The 17,498-nt window shown below is 44.0% G+C and overlaps 1 protein-coding gene across 1 annotated transcript; it reads left to right on the forward strand.

The window, feature by feature from the left end:
* Positions 1 to 508: 508 nt before the first annotated feature.
* On the forward strand, positions 509 to 3,497 carry LOC141032757 (uncharacterized). Its single transcript, XM_073506244.1, has 4 exons — positions 509 to 576; positions 2,073 to 2,146; positions 2,230 to 2,351; positions 2,822 to 3,497. Exons 1-4 carry the CDS (start codon positions 509 to 511, stop codon positions 3,128 to 3,130), a joined length of 573 nt encoding a protein of 190 aa, XP_073362345.1. The 3' UTR covers positions 3,131 to 3,497.
* The last annotated feature ends 14,001 nt before the right edge of the window (positions 3,498 to 17,498 follow it).

Consider the following 17,498-nt stretch of genomic DNA (forward strand, 5'->3'; position numbering starts at 1 on the left):
AGGACTTCCACAAAAAAACTCATTTTGAGCACTGAAAAATGGAATGAATTTTTTTATCTTGAATCGATCACGACCAATTTATATGGTCAGGTCATCAAATGGTTTGCTGCGTTCTGATTGGACCATGAGCATATCACGCGGATCACGCATCAACCACCGTCGGATGCTTCCGGATCCACCGGCCCAAACCCACCCGAGCCGAAACTCTAGGTCAGCCCTCATGGACATTTTCCACCCACCCCCGCCTCCATTCTTTCTCTCTCTCCCTCCCCGCCTCCACCAGCGAGCCCCTCTGCTCTCCCTCGCTCTGATCTGGTGGAGCCGCCGCCCCCAACCTCTCTCTCCGACTTTGATCCGCCGCCGCCTCTAACCGCTCCCACCCCACTCCTCTTCCCCTCCTCCTCGGGCAGCCCAGTCATTGTCGCGACCGAGGACCAGAGACGCGGGCGGGGAGCTCGAGGCGGAGGAGCAGCAGCGGCGGCGGCGAGTCAGGGCAAGGCCAGCAGCGATGGGGTTCGTCTCCTTCGTCGGGAGGGTGCTCTTCGCCTCCGTCTTCCTCCTCTCCGCTTACCAAGAGTACGTGCGCGCGCACCCCCCCTCTTCCCCCTCTCGCCCCGCCAGATCTCGCTCCTGCCGCCTCTCGGGGATGCCCGCGTGGGCCTCCGGCGGAGCTAGGCCCCACGCTCCTGTTCGTCGGCGCCTGCGCTTGGGAGAATCGAGGGCTGGCTCGCGCCGACGCGGCACCGTGGCGAGATCCGGCCGGGCGCCACGTCGCTGGATCCCTCCCGGGGCGGCAGATCTGGCCGGCGTAGGGTAGGTGTCGGCCTGCCGTGGTAAATCGTAGAGGCTCAGAGGCACACGGGGAGCATGCTGATGCAAATCATACATACACCTTACATATTTTTCCTGTTGCGTCGAGTGTTGACACATCAGTGGCAGGTTCACATCAGCGCCAACTAGTGCATCCATTTGTGTAGGTCGCTCTCTGTGAATTGTCTTGGCCCTGTAGTGGGTTTGGTGATGCTTACCAGTTGCTCATGCGCATAGTTGGACTCTCTTTCCTCCACATGCCTGTGATGGAAAAGTATTACCGGGGCATGTGGATCAGAATATTAGTTTAATCTGACAGCCCCTGTACTGTTTTAACCGAACGTAGACTAATAGAGTAGTAGGTTATTGGAGGAGACATGCCCTGGTAGCTTTCAGTGGCACCGGCTATTGACTGCTGTCCTGTCTACACGTTAATGGCCGTCCCTTTCGGTTCACATATATACACACGCACAAGAGAAGGCAAAGGCAAAGCACCAACCCCTCAAGAGACACATCCTTGCCTGCCTCTTGCGTTCTCTTCTCTGTAGCTTGCAGATAAGTAAGCTCGATTATGTGCTAGTCACTTCCTTCTGTCTTCAGTGTTTGCTCGGTGTCGTGATGACAATGTGACCGCCCCTGTGTTGGTTTCCGTGTCAGTTTGGCTAGTGCTCCACCTAGTTTGTCAGTTAGATTTTGAATTCAGTCACTATGCAATGGCAGATCTACTGCCTGTGCTCAATTCGGTCGTATAAATCAAATATGATTACTGCTGGCTGTGGAGGGGCTTTTTTTGGAGCAATCAGTCAGTCGGAGGTGCTTTTTTCTGCTGCTTGTTTTTTCTTCACTTGGGTACATGAATCTCTGGTTATAAGGATTTCAGAGCCAGGACTTGTTCTGAATCTCTGGTTGTTTCATGATGCTAGTCCGCACTTGCAGTATATACTCCTAAGGTTATGCATGCCTGATCAGTACCTGTGTGAGATGTTGATTCATGTATCCGTGTTTGGTGCGACATTCATGCACCTCATCGTGTGTATTTATTCGGTGTGTACGAGACCTACGGTATATACTTACGAGTACTGTCTACTGTGATTGAGTAATTATTGATGGTGCTCCGACTGCGTATTATTTACCCATTTGCATCTTCTTAATCTAGCATCAAAGGCCCCCCAAAAAACAAATAATCCTTTAAATCCTTATTTGTTCTATATGTATGTATTGTTGGCTAACATACTTACGTGTTCTTTTTTGTGGATTAACAGAGGAGGAAGCAAACTTGCTGAAGCAAACTTGCCTCGCAAGAAGGGACCCCTCAAGGTAACCCCACCGTCTTCCAGTTTGCACTTTGCTCACCAACAATACTGATCGATCGATAGGTAGATGCTGACCCTCTCTTTTTGTAATGTGTGGCTATTGCAGCTGGACGAATGGGTGTTGTGCCGGCTGTACAACAAGAAGAACAGCTGGGAGAAGGTCAAGGTGGAGCAGGACATGGCTGTGGAGGCATGGCCTGGACGCTCGTCAACCTCGGCCACTTCTTGGTACCCGCCTCTCCCCCTCCCCTCCCTCCCTCGCTTACACATCCTCGACTCCCATGGATCTGAAGGCTTGCAGTTTGTGTTTGTTTACCTCGATTGCTTGCTTCGTGTAGTCAGGAATTGGGGTAGATCGTTCGCATCTGCCCACCCTTCGCCTCCCCTAGCTACAAATTGCTACGACAAATTCGCCAATCCTGCCAACTAATAAAGTGTATTCTAGTTTGAAGGTTTACTGTTTCATAATAGCCAAATAAATAGCCTGCATTTAATCATTCTTTTGCTACTTTAAATATAATAATGTAGTGGCAAAATTCATGAAATCATTATGGTAGTAAATACTGCAGTTCTAGTTGGCCCAACCTCAATTCTGGAAGTACAAATTGCTATTTTCTCATAAGATTATAGCATGAAACATACTATATAGAAATTATTTCTCTATTGTCATTGCTTTCCTAATTGAATCTTCATTTCAGATTACATACCACTTCTTCCACTGGAAGAAGGGAACTCGATTCACTGATGATCAGGGGATGTATAATAGATTGACTTGGTGGGAGCAAATGGACAACGGCAAGCAGCTTACTCGCAATAGAATATTTCTTGTTGTGGTTCCTGTAGTCCTGTATGTGTTATTCTGTTTCAATTTTATTAATACTGCTTTTGGGAGCTTACTTGGCAAGGAACAACATGGCAGGATGTATGCACAAAGATTGATTCTGGCTAGTCAGAAATACTACACTTATTCATTAATTATGCAAAGAACACTTGTTAGTAACATCTAGGTCTAACTTGCATATTCACGCCATTATACATGTGTAAGGATTGGGCATTGCTCTATTGCTCTATTCACGCCATTATACATGTGTAAAAATTGTTCAATTAACTTCATTATCTTTAATAATTGATTATTCACTTCCGGTTAGTAGTAACTTAAACTTGGCAGCAAACTGGTTAAATACTTGGCTGTGATCACGTTTGTGGTTGGTGTGCGAGCAAGCAAAATCAGAAATGATCCCCACTGATCATATTATTTTTGCGTTTGCTAGAATTGTCCATGGACATTTAATCTGTTTTGTGTATAGCAGGTAAAATAGCAAAGTACACTAATTACCATTTTGTCTGCTGACATACACTTCCAAAGACCTTTTAGCGCAGAGTTCATATAGTTACACAATGCTTTTTAGCTTACATATCATATAGCTATGCAGTGCTCCCTACACTGTCTGTTTACTATATATATCATTCATGTATTATTGGATAGTACTAACTACATACCAGGGCAATTAACCACAATTTGCAGCAGCTGTGCTCCACCAGCTATTTTGTGGTTCTTGCAATCAGGGGAGTTCCTCGCAAGACAGGGCCCTCCCTCTTCTGCTTCTTCTACTACCTACTGTTGCTGCTGTTGCTGATTGGTCTATGCACGGTGGGTAATCCATCAATGTTTATTTGCTACTGCTGTAGTAGCTGGTATGCATGATGCGTGTATCTCTATCTCCTTACTGTTTTGCTAGAACCATAAATCCTGATGCATGATGATTATAGTCTGGTTTGCTAGATCTGTTTTATTTGTGCTTCAAATTTGACATGCCTGGATTTTGAATGAACTTGTTCTTAAAGTTCTTTTCATTTCTATGATCAATTTAGTTAGAGTTGCACATGTCAGTATACTATATACCAAAAAAATCCTAGCTAGTGATAACATTTCACTCCATGAACATGTACTGGTTAGTGTTAGTCATACTATTTATCTACATGGCATTTGCTGTCAATTCTTGCTTATAAGTTACTGGATTCCTCATTGGCTATTGTTTGATGTTCTGTACACATTCTTATTCTTATATTTTCATTCTTATTCTTTGGACAGGTGAAGTGCGAATCAAAGTCCGAAGCTGTGAAGCATATCAACAAGTAGTAGCATATTATGTGTTGTAATTGTAGGCAGTAGTAGGCATATCTGGCTTGTAGTATATTGTAATGATTGTAATAGACTAATGTAGTGTTGTTTTGGATGAATTTCGATTGCTCTCTGGTCTAATAATTATTGTGTATGTGGTTTGAATACCTGTGGAATGGAAACCTGACAAGGAGTCCAAGATATAATGGTTGGCAAATTTCAAAAATTTTGATGTGTGGGACCAATTTTGGGATAAGCATGACAAGTGGGACAAATCTATGGTGGGACCAGCTGCAAAATAAAATGGCTAAAAATAGAAAATCAATAGACCGGCAAAAAGGCCATGCCCTAGAAAATAAAAGGCCAAATTGTTGGTCCAGACCCATGTAGCTAGAGAAAATTAACAGCAACATATATTTTTAAAAGGCTGAATTAGTGGGCTCGACCCATCTAAAGCACCGAAAATGGACCGGGCTGATTCCAAGTATCGACCTTTTCATTTGGTCATAATTTTGCCACGTCAGATTGCCATGTCGGATCCGACGTGGCCTGGGCAGACAACCAGTGACCAAAACAAAAGGTAATGGGTTCAACGACCTTCTGTTTTGGTCGTAAATGTCTACGACGTTCTCACAGAGAAGGTCGTTAATTTCAGTTTACGACCGCTAGCTTTTGACCTTCTGTTTTTGGTCACAAAAAGGTCGCTAATGAAAAACAATGACCTTTCAGTGACCAATAGTCAAGGTCACAAGTTGACATATTTCTTGTAGTGTTGGTCGTCATGGCTTACGTCCCGGGAAACCTCGCGAGGTACCCCTTGCCTTGATCTCTCCGCCCATCGCGAGCCAGCCTGGTGAGGCCGTCCCTGAGGAGGTCTTGTGTCATCCGCCTCACGAGGCTTGGCCCCCTCGCGAGGGTCTTGAGTACTTGTTAGTGAAGATGGGCCGTACGGACCCGCTTGTGGAGCCACGCCATGGGCCGCAGGTAGGCAAGTCTGGGGACCCCCTTTCCCAGAACGCCGACAGGGTGGAGGACGGAGGAGGCTGGGGTTTCGCGGCTGGTGGAGAGGGCGTTTTGGTGCCCACGGAGTATGAATGAGGAACGGAGGGAGGGGGAGCTAAGGGGGAACAATGTTTTGGTTTGGGACGCACTTGTTTGAATTTTGGGGGAAGTTACAAACTTTACCCCCATCTAAAATTTCAGACATATTGCGGGTCGGGGGTAGGATGGTAATCTCACCTGTCCCAAATAGTGGGCGGGATAAATTCCGGCCGAGCGCATGGGTGTTTAGGCGCGCACGGTGTATGAATGCTTCTTGGATGCGGTTGACTGGCATCTTGGTGAAGTTACAAACCTACCCTGGTTTAGACCTTTGGACATCAGGCCGATAGGCCACACAGGTTAGAGTTAGGACAGTAATTTCCTACCACCAAGCATTGGTCTCGCGCGGTTTCATGCGACTAGAGGCTTATTTGGTGCTTCATTCAATATTTGGGAGCAGAAGCATTAACGTTTACAGTTCTCTTGAATTGAACTTTCAGGATTTGTCAAACTTCAAAAATCTTGACTCTTGAAAATCCTAAAACTACGATTAATTTGGAATGGAGCTCCGATGCCATGCTATCTTCCCTGTCACGCACAACAAAGATTGATGCCCCCTTTCAGATATGTTTTACAAATGCCATTATCTTGAATTCAAATAGTTCAATGCACTTCTTATGAATTCGAATATTTGAAACCACTTTTGTGTTGAATTCAACATGTATTCTATTTCGTAGCTAGCAATTTGGAATGTATCCATGTATCTGACAAATGTATAAAGTGCTTGACACTAACAACACGGAGTGCACTCATGTTTATATATGAATTGCAAAAGCCATGCATTGTCTGGATTTCAAACCACTCTCACTCTATAGATCAATAATGTGAAATAAACCCATACACATGCTCGAATTCAATAGAGTATGGGTGTTTGATAGACCAATGTTCGTTCATACACAAATTTCAAAATTCATGATCCCATCCAATTTTTTAGTGCAATTTCTATTTTAATTTAATGCGTAGAACTGCCTTTTATGCGTAGATGCACTATGCCTCGGCCCCTCCTCACACATGCGCTATATATCTGTCTATCTGACGCATAAGTGCACACACTTTATACACATCGGCATTTCTCTCTCACACATGCTCACACTCTATCCCGTGGTGTTTCATGCACACACTCGCTCTATATCTCTTACTACTATCTATGACTCTTTTCACTAATCTCAGTTGGAAAACATTATTTATCTCACATGCATATATACACAGGCATGGTCTCTGCTGGCCCTCTATATGCACATATATCTGCCTACGTGTCTCCCGCACGCACACTAACTTTAGGCCTCTCTCCCACACATTGCCCCCCACCTCTCTCTTACTACTGGGCGGATATGATTCCATCAATTCATTCGGTAGGATATCCCTGACGGTTAGGCTCGATGGAAATAAGAGGCAAATTTTTACCCAAGTCTGGGCCCTTGCAGTTGAGGAAAAAGTACTACTGGTACTGTATATTTGTGACTGGGGTGTGTACAAAGTACACGTGAATACCAGCCATTGTGTTTGTATGTATATACTATCGAAGAACTAGCCCCGAGCTTATATAACATACTCGAGGCCTAGGGTTACGAATCATAGCCAGCACTTCATAAGTGGGGATAGAGTCCTCCATGAATCTGGTAGCTTCGTCTTGTACGCCGAGTCCTCCATGGGTCTTCGTATAACGCGTCTCGGTCCGACCTATGTGGTGTAGGATGGAACCGACCTATGAGTCCTCACGTCGACCCACCACAACGAAATGATGTGCACACCACACCCCACACACCATCGGTGACTAAGAAAATAATCATATACAATAGTACAAAGTTACATGAAAGTTAATTGCATGGTGCATCCAATGATGTTTGTTCCGTATTGTGAATGTTCATATTGTCTCCTAAAGAATTAGTCACGGTAAAGAGAAACGAAGGGCATATCTCTCTTTGTCTCAACTGTACACCCCCTCTCTCTACACCACTTTCACGTATGCACACAAACTATCTCTCGGCCCTCCAAAAGTATGCCCTGACACATTCACGCGTGACGGTTAGTGTATTTCAAGCGAAAGCACTATACGGTCACTGGACTTCAGAATATGCACATTACGATCACCGTATACATTCATGCAGTGATCATATAGTCTCTAGCTCACCGTACGTCTTCCTATTTTTTGATGAAACTGGCAGTCATTGTAATTGGAGCGTGCTCTGTATTTTGTTGACGACACTTACGGTCATTGTATCTGAAGCGACAACACGATATGGTCCCTGGACTTCAGTATAAGCTCATTACGGTCGCCATATACATCTTGTGGTGTGAACCAATCTGTGGTTGGATGGTTAGGATGACAGTGGTATCCCCAGCCCACCAGGATTAACGTCCCGGTGCTCGCATTTATCCTGGAGTAATTTCAGTATTTCTTGCGATGTGCGTTCAGTGGGAGGAGACGCCCCCCTCGACTACGAGGCGCCTACGGTGACTTTTTAAAATCTCAAGATGATATGTCGGCTCTCTCGAAGGTGCTCATAGTGGATAGGGTGTGCCTGTGTGCGTTCATAGGGGTGAGTGTATGCGCGTATATATGAGCGCTTGCGTCTGTACTGTGTTAGAAACATACATGTGGTGACTATATTGTCACTGGCTCACCGTACAGCTCCGTAATTTGTTGATGGCATGATCAATTGACTAGTTAAACGTCCACGTGGCCAACTAGTGTTGCACCATCAGTGCATGTTACCGTGGGTCCCACCTGTCAGCGCGTATATGAAAGAAAGAAACGGTATCTTGCGTCTGTACTGTGTTAATGAAATACATTTTGTGGTGATCATACGGTCACTGGCTCACCGTACAGCTCCGTAATTTGTTGATGACATGATCAATTGACCAGTGAAACGGTCCACGTTCATCAGCGCACATTACCGTAGGGCCCACCTGTCAGCACGTAAATGAAAGATATAAATGGTAATAAATTAGTGGTCGGCGGGGATTCGAAGTCGTGAGACCTGAGGTTGGCAGCCTGCGCACCCTAACCACATCGGACAAGGTCGGCTTGTGATGATATGCTGAGCCGCCGTTTTAATTGCACGCACACACGAGCTACTATGGTGAATACAAACACATCACACATGCGCACAAACACGCCCGCAACACCCGCATGCATGCATGCAATACTCACACGTACACATGCACGCAAGCAACACCTGCAGGAACACACGCACGCATGCAGGCATGCAACACTGACACGTACACATGCACACACGAACACACGCACGCATGCATGCAACACTAAAACGTACACACGCACGCAACACTCACTCGTGCACATGCACGCATGCAACACTTAGATGCCTACATGCACACATAACACAACGCAAGACAGACGCTCAACCTATACGTGCATGCACCCTTTGTTAAGGACATGGATTGTTATGAGTATTAATCAATCTTATCTGTGATAAGCAGAACATTGATGTTTGCAGCGCTCTTTACGAATCACAACGTATCGAATGGGCTATCAACATATATATGAAAATTTTAAAATTCTATTACATTATATAGTAGGCCAATCAACCTAAATGAATTAGATGACGTCACACTCAATGAACAAACATCGGTTTATGAAATGCCCGCTTCTCACCACCCTAGCCCACCAAAATCTCCTCCCCCTCCCCCGCGTGATTCCCGCCCGACGCCAGTTGCCCGCATTCATGTCGAACTAGCTACTCTGCCATGTGCTGCCTGCGTTGGGTCACTGACATGCAGGCCAGGTACCCAATGGGCCCGCATGTCAGTGGAAGAACGACACGGTGTCGTATGTCAGACGATCTGGTCAAGGGCGCCGCCCACTGCACGCCCGGATGAACACGCCTCCTTACCGCATTCAAACGCCTCCATGAAAACCGCGTGGAAGCCGAGAAACCGACTCTAGCCACACGTCCGTCCATGACCGGACCGACATTAAATGCAACGCCGGCCGAGCTCCTCCCGCCCGCCCTCTATTTAATCTCCTTATTAAATGAGGCCCCACGCCGACCAAGAATCGTGGACCTCCGCCGCTCCCCTATCTCCTACTTCTCCATTTTCTCCACTCTTACAAAGGCTTACGATGAGTAGTTATCCGGCATACAAGTCGGCTGGGTGGCCCGTGATACGTCTCCAATGCATCTATAATTTTTATTGTTCCATGCTATTATATTATCTCTTTTGGATGTTTATGGGCTTTATTATACACTTTTATATTATTTTTGGGACTAACCTATTAACCTAGAGCCCAGTGCCAGTTTCTGTTTTTTTGCCTATTTCAGTGTTTCGCGGAAAAGGAATATCAAACGGAGTCCAAACTGAATGAAACCTTCGGGAGAGTTATTTTTGGAACGGAAGCAATCCAGGAGACTTGGATTGTACGTCAGGGAAGCACCGAGGTGGCCACGAGTCAGGAAGGCGCGCCTGCCCCCCTGGGCACGCCCCCACCCTCGTGGGCCCCTCGTGGCTCCCCTGACCGACTTCTTTCACCTATATATGTCCATATACCCTAAAAACATCAAAGAGCAGCATAGCTCGGGAGTTCCGCCGCCGCATGCCTCTGTAGCCACCAAAAACCAATCGGGACCCTGTTCCGGCACCCTGCCGGAGGGGGGATCCATCACCGATGGCCATCTTCATCATCCCGGCGCTCTCCATGACGAGGAGGGACTAGTTCACCCTCGGGGCTGAGGGTATGTACCAGTAGCTACGTGTTTGATCTCTCTCTCTATCTCTCGTGTTCGTGAGGTGGTAGAATCTTGATGTATCGCGATCTTTGCTATTATAGTTGTATCTTATGATGTTTCTCCCCCTCTACTCTCTTGTAATGGATTGAGTTTTCCCTTTGAAGTTACCTTATCGGATTGAGTCTTTAAGTATTTGAGAACACTTGATGTATGTCTTGCATGTACTTATCTGTGGTGACAATGGGATATCACGTGATTCAATGATGTATGTTTTGGTGATCAACTTGTAGGTTCAGTGACCTTGTGAACTTATGCATAGGGGTTGGCACACGTTTTCGTCTTGACTCTCCGGTAGAAACTTTGGGGCACTCTTTGAAGTACTTTGTGTTGGTTGAATAGATGAATTTGAGATTGTGTGATGCATATCGTATAATCATACCCACGGATACTTGAGGTGACATTGGAGTATCTAGGTGACATTAGGGATTTGGTTGATTTATGTCTTAAGGTGTTATTCTAGTACAAACTTTATGATAGATCGAACGGAAAGAATAGCCTCATGTTATTTTACTACGGACTCTTGAATAGATCAATCAGAAAGAATAACTTTGAGGTGGTTTCGTACCCTACAATAATCTCTTTGTTTGTTCTCCGCTATTAGTGACTTTGGAGTGACTCTTTGTTGCATGTTGAGGGATAGTTATATTATCCAATTATGTTATTATTGTTGAGAGAACTTGCACTAGTGAAAGTATGAACCCTAGGCCTTGTTTCCTAGCATTGCAATACCATTTACGCTCACTTTTATCGCTTGCTACCTTGCTGTTTTTATATTTTTCAGATTACAAAAACCTATATCTACCATCCATATTGCACTTGTATCACCATCTCTTCGCCAAACTAATGCACCTGTACAATTTACCATTGTATTGGGTGTGTTGGGGACACAAGAGACTCTTTGTTATTTGGTTGCAGGGTTGTTTGAGGGAGACCATCTTCATCCTACGGCTCCCACGGATTGATAAACCTTAGGTCATCCACTTGAGGGAAATTTGCTACTGTCCTACAAACCTCTGCACTTGGAGGCCCAACAAAGTCTACAAGAAGAAGGTTGTGTAGTAGACATCAAGCTCTTTTCTGGTGCCATTGCCGGGGAGGTGAGTGCTTGAAGGTATATCTTTAGATCTTACAAGTAAATCTTTTTGTTTCTTGTTTTATTACTAGTTTAGCCTATAAAAGAAAACTATAAAAAATGGAATTGAGAGTACCTGATATGCTTCATCTTTTTAATGTCTTCCGTGAAAATAAGGATTCCGATAATTGTGCTCAATTGCTAGAGGAAGAATGCATTAAAATGTTTGGCACTAAATCTTTGAATGATGAGCATGATTGAAATGTTGTTAGTATGAATTCTTTGAATACCCATGATGCTAATGATATGCAAGGCCACAAGCTTGGTGATGCTATGTTTGATGAAGATGATATGTTTAGTCCCCCAAGTTTTGATGAGCGAATTTATTATGATGAAAGCATGCCTCCTATTTATGATGATTATTGTGATGACACGTATGCTATAAAGAATAAAGATAACCATGAAAATTGTCATCATGAGTTTAATTATCAATTGGATTAAGCTTTACATGATAGTTATTTTGTTGAGTTTGCTCCCACTACTATTGATGAGAATAAATTTGCTTATGTGGAGAGTAATAAAAATTCTATGCTAGTAGATCATGAAAAGAATGCTTTATGTGCTGGTTATATGGTTGAATTCATTCATGATGCTACTGAAAATTATTATGAGAGAGGATCATATGCTTCTACATATTGCAATAATATCAAGTTTCCTCTCTATGTGCTCAAAATCTCGAAGTTATGCTTGTTTTGCCTTCCTATGCTAGTTGATTATTGTTCCCATAAGTTGTTTGCTCAGAAAATCCCTATGTATAGGAAGTGGGTTAGTATTAAATGTGCTTGCCATGTGTTTCATGATGCTCTCTTTATGTTTCAATTCTTATCTCTTATGTGAGCATCATTGAAATCATCATGCCTAGCTAGGGGCGTTAAACGTTAGCGCTTGTTGGGAGGCAACCCAATTTTATTTTTGTTTCTTGCTTTTTGGTTCTGCTTAGTAATAAATATTTGATCTAGCCTCTGATTAGATGTGGTTTTATGTTTTAATTAGTGTTTGTGCCAAGTAAGACCTATAGGATCCTCTTGGATGATAATTATTTGATCTTATTGAAAAAGACAGAAACTTTCTACTCACGAAAACAATTGTTAAAAATCGCCAGAAAGTGATAAAATACTGATTCCAATTTCAGTAGATCAACAAACAAATTCTCTAGGTCTTCCTATTTTGGTAGAATTTTTGAGTTCCCGAAGTTTGCGTTAGTTACAGATTACTACAGACTGTTCTGTTTTTGACAGATTCTGTTTTTCGTGTGTTATTTGCTTATTTTGATGAATCTATGGCTAGTAAAATAGGTTATAAACCATAGAGAAGTTGGAATAAATTAGATTTAACACCAATACAAATAAATAATGAGTTCATTACAGTACCTTGAAGTGGTCTTTTGTTTTCTTTCGCTAACGGAGCTCACGAGATTTTCTGTTAAGTCTTGTGTTGTGAAGTTTTCAAGTTTTGGGTAAAGAATCGATGGGCTATGGAATAAGGAGTGGCAAGAGCCTAAGATTTGGGATGCCCAAGGCACCCCAAGGTAATATTCAAGGACAACCAAAAGCCTAAGCTTGGGGATGCCCCGGATGGCATCCCCTCTTTCGTCTTCGTTCATCAGTAACTTTACTTGGAGCTATATTTTTATTCACCACATGATATGTGTTTTGCTTGGAGCGTCATTTTATTTTCTTTTGTTTTGCTTGCTGTTTGAATAAAATACCAAGATCTGAAATTCTTAAATGTTAGAGAGTCTTCACATAGTTGCATAATTATTCAACTACTCTTTGATGTTCACTTATATCTTTCGGAGTAGTTTGTCGTTTGGTCTAGTGCTTCACTTATATCCTTTTAGAGCACGACGGTGGCTTTATTTTGAAGAAATATATAAACTCTCATGCTTCACTTATATTATTTTGAGAGTCTTTAGAACAGCATGGTAATTTTCTTGGGTTATAAAACTAGTCCTAATATGATGGGCATCCAAGAGGGATATAATAAAAACTTTCATATAAAGTGCATTGAATACTATGAGAAGTTTGATTCCTTATGATTGTTTTGAGATATGAGGATGGTAATATTAGAGTCATGCTAGTGGAGTAGTTGTGAATTTGAGAAATACTTGTGTTAAAGTTTGTGATTCCCGTAGCATGCACGTATGGCGAACCGTTTGTGATGAAGTCGGAGCATGATTTATTTATTGATTGTCTTCCTTATAGGTGGCGGTCGGGGACGAGCGACGGTCTTTTCCTACCAATCTATCCCCCTAGGAGCATGCGCGTAGTACTTCGTTTCGATAACTAATAGATTTACGCAATAAGTATGTGAGTTCTTTACGACTAATGTTGAGTCCATGGATTATACGCACTCTCATCCTTCCACCATTGCTAGCCTCTCTAATACCGCGCACCTTTCGCCGGTATCATACACCCACCATATACCTTCCTCAAAACAGCCACCATACCTACCTATCATGGCATTTCCATAGCCATTCCGAGATATATTGCCATGCAAATTTCCACCGTCCCATTTACTATGACACGCTCCATCATTGTCATATTGCTTTGCATGATCATGTAGTTGACATCGTATTTGTGGCAAAGCCACCCTCATAATTCTTTCATACATATCACTCATGAGTCATTGCACATCCCGGTACACCGCCGGAGGCATTCATATAGAGTCATATGTTGTTCTAAGTATTGAGTTGTAATCCTTGAGTTGTAAGTAAATAAAAGTGTGATGATCATCATTATTAGAGCATTGTCCCAGTGAGGAAAGGATGATGGAGACTATGATTCCCCCACAAGTCGTGATGAGACTCCGGACAAAAATAAAAAAAAGAGAGAAAAAGAGGCCAAAAAAAGAGAAGGCCCAAAAAACAAAAAAAATGAGAGAAAAGGAGAGAAGGGGCAATGCTACTATCCTTTTACCACACTTGTGCTTCAAAGTAGCACCATGATCTTCATGATAGAGAATCTCCTATGTTGTCACTTTCATATACTAGTGGGACTCTTTCATTACAGAACTTGGCTTGTATATTCCAATGATGGGCTTCCTCAAAATGCCCTAGGTCTTCGTGAGCAAGCGAGTTGGATGCACACCCACTTAGTTTCTTTTTGAGCTTTCATACACTTATAGCTCTAGTGCATCCGTTGCATGGAAATCCCTACTCACTCACATTGATATCTATTGATGGGCATCTCCATAGCCCGTTGATACGCCTAGTTGATGTGAGACTATCTTCTCCTTTTTGTCTTCTCCACAACCACCATTCTATTCCACCTATAGTGCTATGTCCATGGCTCATGCTCATGTATTGCGTGAAAGTTGAAAAAGTTTAAGAATACAAAAGTATGAAACAATTGCTTGGCTTGTCATCGGGGTTGTGCATGATTTAAATATTTTGTGTGATGAAGATAGAGCATAGCCAGACTATATGATTTTGTAGGGATAGCTTTCTTTGGCCATGTTACTTTGAGAAGACATGATTACTTTGTTAATATGCTTGAAGTATTATTATTTTTATGTCAATATTAAACTTTTGTCTTGAATCTTATGGATCTGAATATTCTTGCCACAATAAAGAGAATTACATGGATAAATATGTTAGGTAGCATTCCATATCAAAAGTTCTGTTTTTATCATTTACCTACTTGAGGACGAGCAGGAATTAAGCTTGGGGATGCTGATACGTCACCAACGTATCTATAATTTTTGATTGTTCCATGCTATTATATTATCTGTTTTGGATGTTTATGGGCTTTCTTATACACTTTTATATTATTTTTGGGACTAACCTATTAACCTAGAGCCCAGTGCCAGTTTCTGTTTTTTTGCCTATTTCAGTGTTTCGCAGAAAAGGAATATCAAACGGAGTCCAAACCGAATGAAACCTTTGGGAGAGTTATTTTTGGAACGGAAGCAATCCAGGAGACTTGGAGTGTACGTCAGGGAAGCAACAAGGTGGCCACGAGGCAGGGAGGCGCGCCTGCCCCCCTGGGCGCGCCCGCCACCCTCGTGGGCCCCTCATGGCTCCCCTGACCGACTTCTTTCACCTATATATGTCCATATACCCTAAAAACATCGGAGAGCAGCATAGATCGGGAGTTCCGCCGCCGCAAGCCTCTGTAGCCACCAAAAACCAATCGGGACCCTGTTCCGGCACCTTGCCGGAGGGGGGATCCATCACCGGTGGCCATCTTCACCATCCCGGCGCTCTCCATGACGAGGAGGGAGTAGTTGACCCTCGGGGCTGTGGGTATGTACCAGTAGCTATGTGTTTGATCTCGCTCTCTCGTGTTCTTGAGGTGGTACGATCTTGATGTATCGCGAGCTTTGCTATTATAGTTGGATCTTATGATGTTTCTCCCCCTCTACTCTCTTGTAATGGATTGAGTTTTCCCTTTGAAGTTATCTTATCGGATTGAGTCTTTAACGATGTGAGAACACTTGATGTATGTCTTGCATGTGCTTATCTGTGGTGACAATGGGATATCACGTGATTCACTTGATGTAAGTTTTGGTGATCAACTTGCGGGTTCAGTGACCTTGTGAACTTATGCATAGGGGTTGGCACACGTTTTCGTCTTGACTCTCCGGTAGAAACTTTGGGGCACTCTTTGAAGTACTTTGTGTTGGTTGAATAGATAAATTTGAGATTGTGTGATGCATATCGTATAATCATACCCACGGATACATGAGGTGAAATTAGGGTTTTGGTTGATTTGTGTCTTAAGGTGTTATTCTAGGACGAACTCTACGATAGATCGAATGGAAAGAATAGCTTCATGTTATTTTACTACGGACTCTTGAATAGATCGATCAGAAAGAATAACTTTGAGGTGGTTTCGTACCCTACAATAATCTCTTTGTTTGTTCTCCGCTATTAGTGACTTTGGAGTGACTCTTTGTTGCATGTTGAGGGATAGTTATATGATCCAATTATGTTATTATTGTTGAGAGAACTTGCACTAGTGAAAGTATGAACCCTAGGCCTTGTTTCCTAGCATTGCAATACCATTTACGCTCACTTTTATCGCTTGCTACCTTGCTGTTTTTATATTTTCAGATTACAAAAACCCATATCTACCATCCATATTGCACTTGTATCACGATCTCTTCGCCGAACTAGTGCACCTATACAATTTACCATTGTATTGGGTGTGTTGGGGACACAAGAGACTCTTTGTTATTTGTTTGCAGGGTTGTTTGAGAGAGACCATCTTCATCCTATGCTCCCACGGATTGATAAACCTTAGGTCATCCACTTAAGGGAAATTTGCTACTGTCCTACAAACCTCTGCACTTGGAGGCCCAACAAAGTCTACAAGAAGAAGGTTGTGTAGTAGACATCAGCCCGCCGAGCCCGGTGGATACGATCTATGTAGCTTGCTGATCCACCTCCCTCGCCTCGCTCAATGAAGTCAGTTGCCGCCCAAAGCAGGTGCTTGGTTCAGCAACTCACCGCTCCAGGCCAGCTCGATGAGGAGCGGGGAGTTGCTCCATGCCGGCATAGAGGGGAGCACAGGCGTCGTCGCTGCCGTCCACGATTCTGCCTCGTACTGCGCCTCCCGTGTCTGTGGTCGCGACTCCGGTGCCTACGGTCGTGCCATTCAGGTAGAGACAGAAGCCGGGTGCACGGAGAGCGACGAGTTGGTGGCCAGCGCCTCCACGTCTGCCGCTATCATCGAGGAGAAGTAGAACACGGGAGGCCGCCACCGCTTGGGTCCCATGAAGGCCATCGGCGAGGTGACGCTGGCGTACACAGCAGGTGTCTTGCCACGTCCTTCTGTTGCAAGGACCTTCGTCGACCCCGCATGGGCTCCACTGAAGCGGAGAAGCCGAAGCGAGCCGTCCTTTGCGCTGAAGCATATACCTCCGGGCTCCCGGCAGTCTGGTGATCGTGCTACCGGACATGAGGAAGACAAATGGATCCGCGGGCGACCATTTCGACCAGGTATTATTATACATGTGCAGTTCCGGAGTAGCACCGCTTAGTTGATTTATAAATGTAATGAAATCTGCCATGTTTTTGTGAAAATCTGGTATTTTATATGAATTTCGTCATTGTTTATATGAAATATCGCCGTGTTTGCACGAAGTTCGTCCGGTTGGTTGAGTTGTTGTCAGATTGTTTGCGGCTATGGTTGGATGGTGTAATTTGCGGGTCACCGTTGGAGATGTGCCCTTCGGTCTGTGGCTGGCTCGGGCGTCGAGGTGGGACAAATAAAAACCAGCTCGTGCAAGCTCATCTCCGACGCTCACGCTGGAGGAGGAGCACCCGA

This window comes from Aegilops tauschii, chromosome 1, assembly GCF_002575655.3.
Source record: "Aegilops tauschii subsp. strangulata cultivar AL8/78 chromosome 1, Aet v6.0, whole genome shotgun sequence".
Classification (NCBI taxonomy): domain Eukaryota; kingdom Viridiplantae; phylum Streptophyta; class Magnoliopsida; order Poales; family Poaceae; genus Aegilops; species Aegilops tauschii.

Coding starts and splice junctions, on each gene's coding strand:
- LOC141032757 (XM_073506244.1), top strand. CDS start 509: ATGGGGTTCGTCTCCTTCGTCGGGAGGGTGCTCTTCGCCTCCGTCTTC. Junction 577..2,072: donor CTCCTCTCCGCTTACCAAGA/GTACGTGCGCGC, acceptor GTGGATTAACAG/AGGAGGAAGCAAACTTGCTG. Junction 2,147..2,229: donor GGTAACCCCACCGTCTTCCA/GTTTGCACTTTG, acceptor TGGCTATTGCAG/CTGGACGAATGGGTGTTGTG.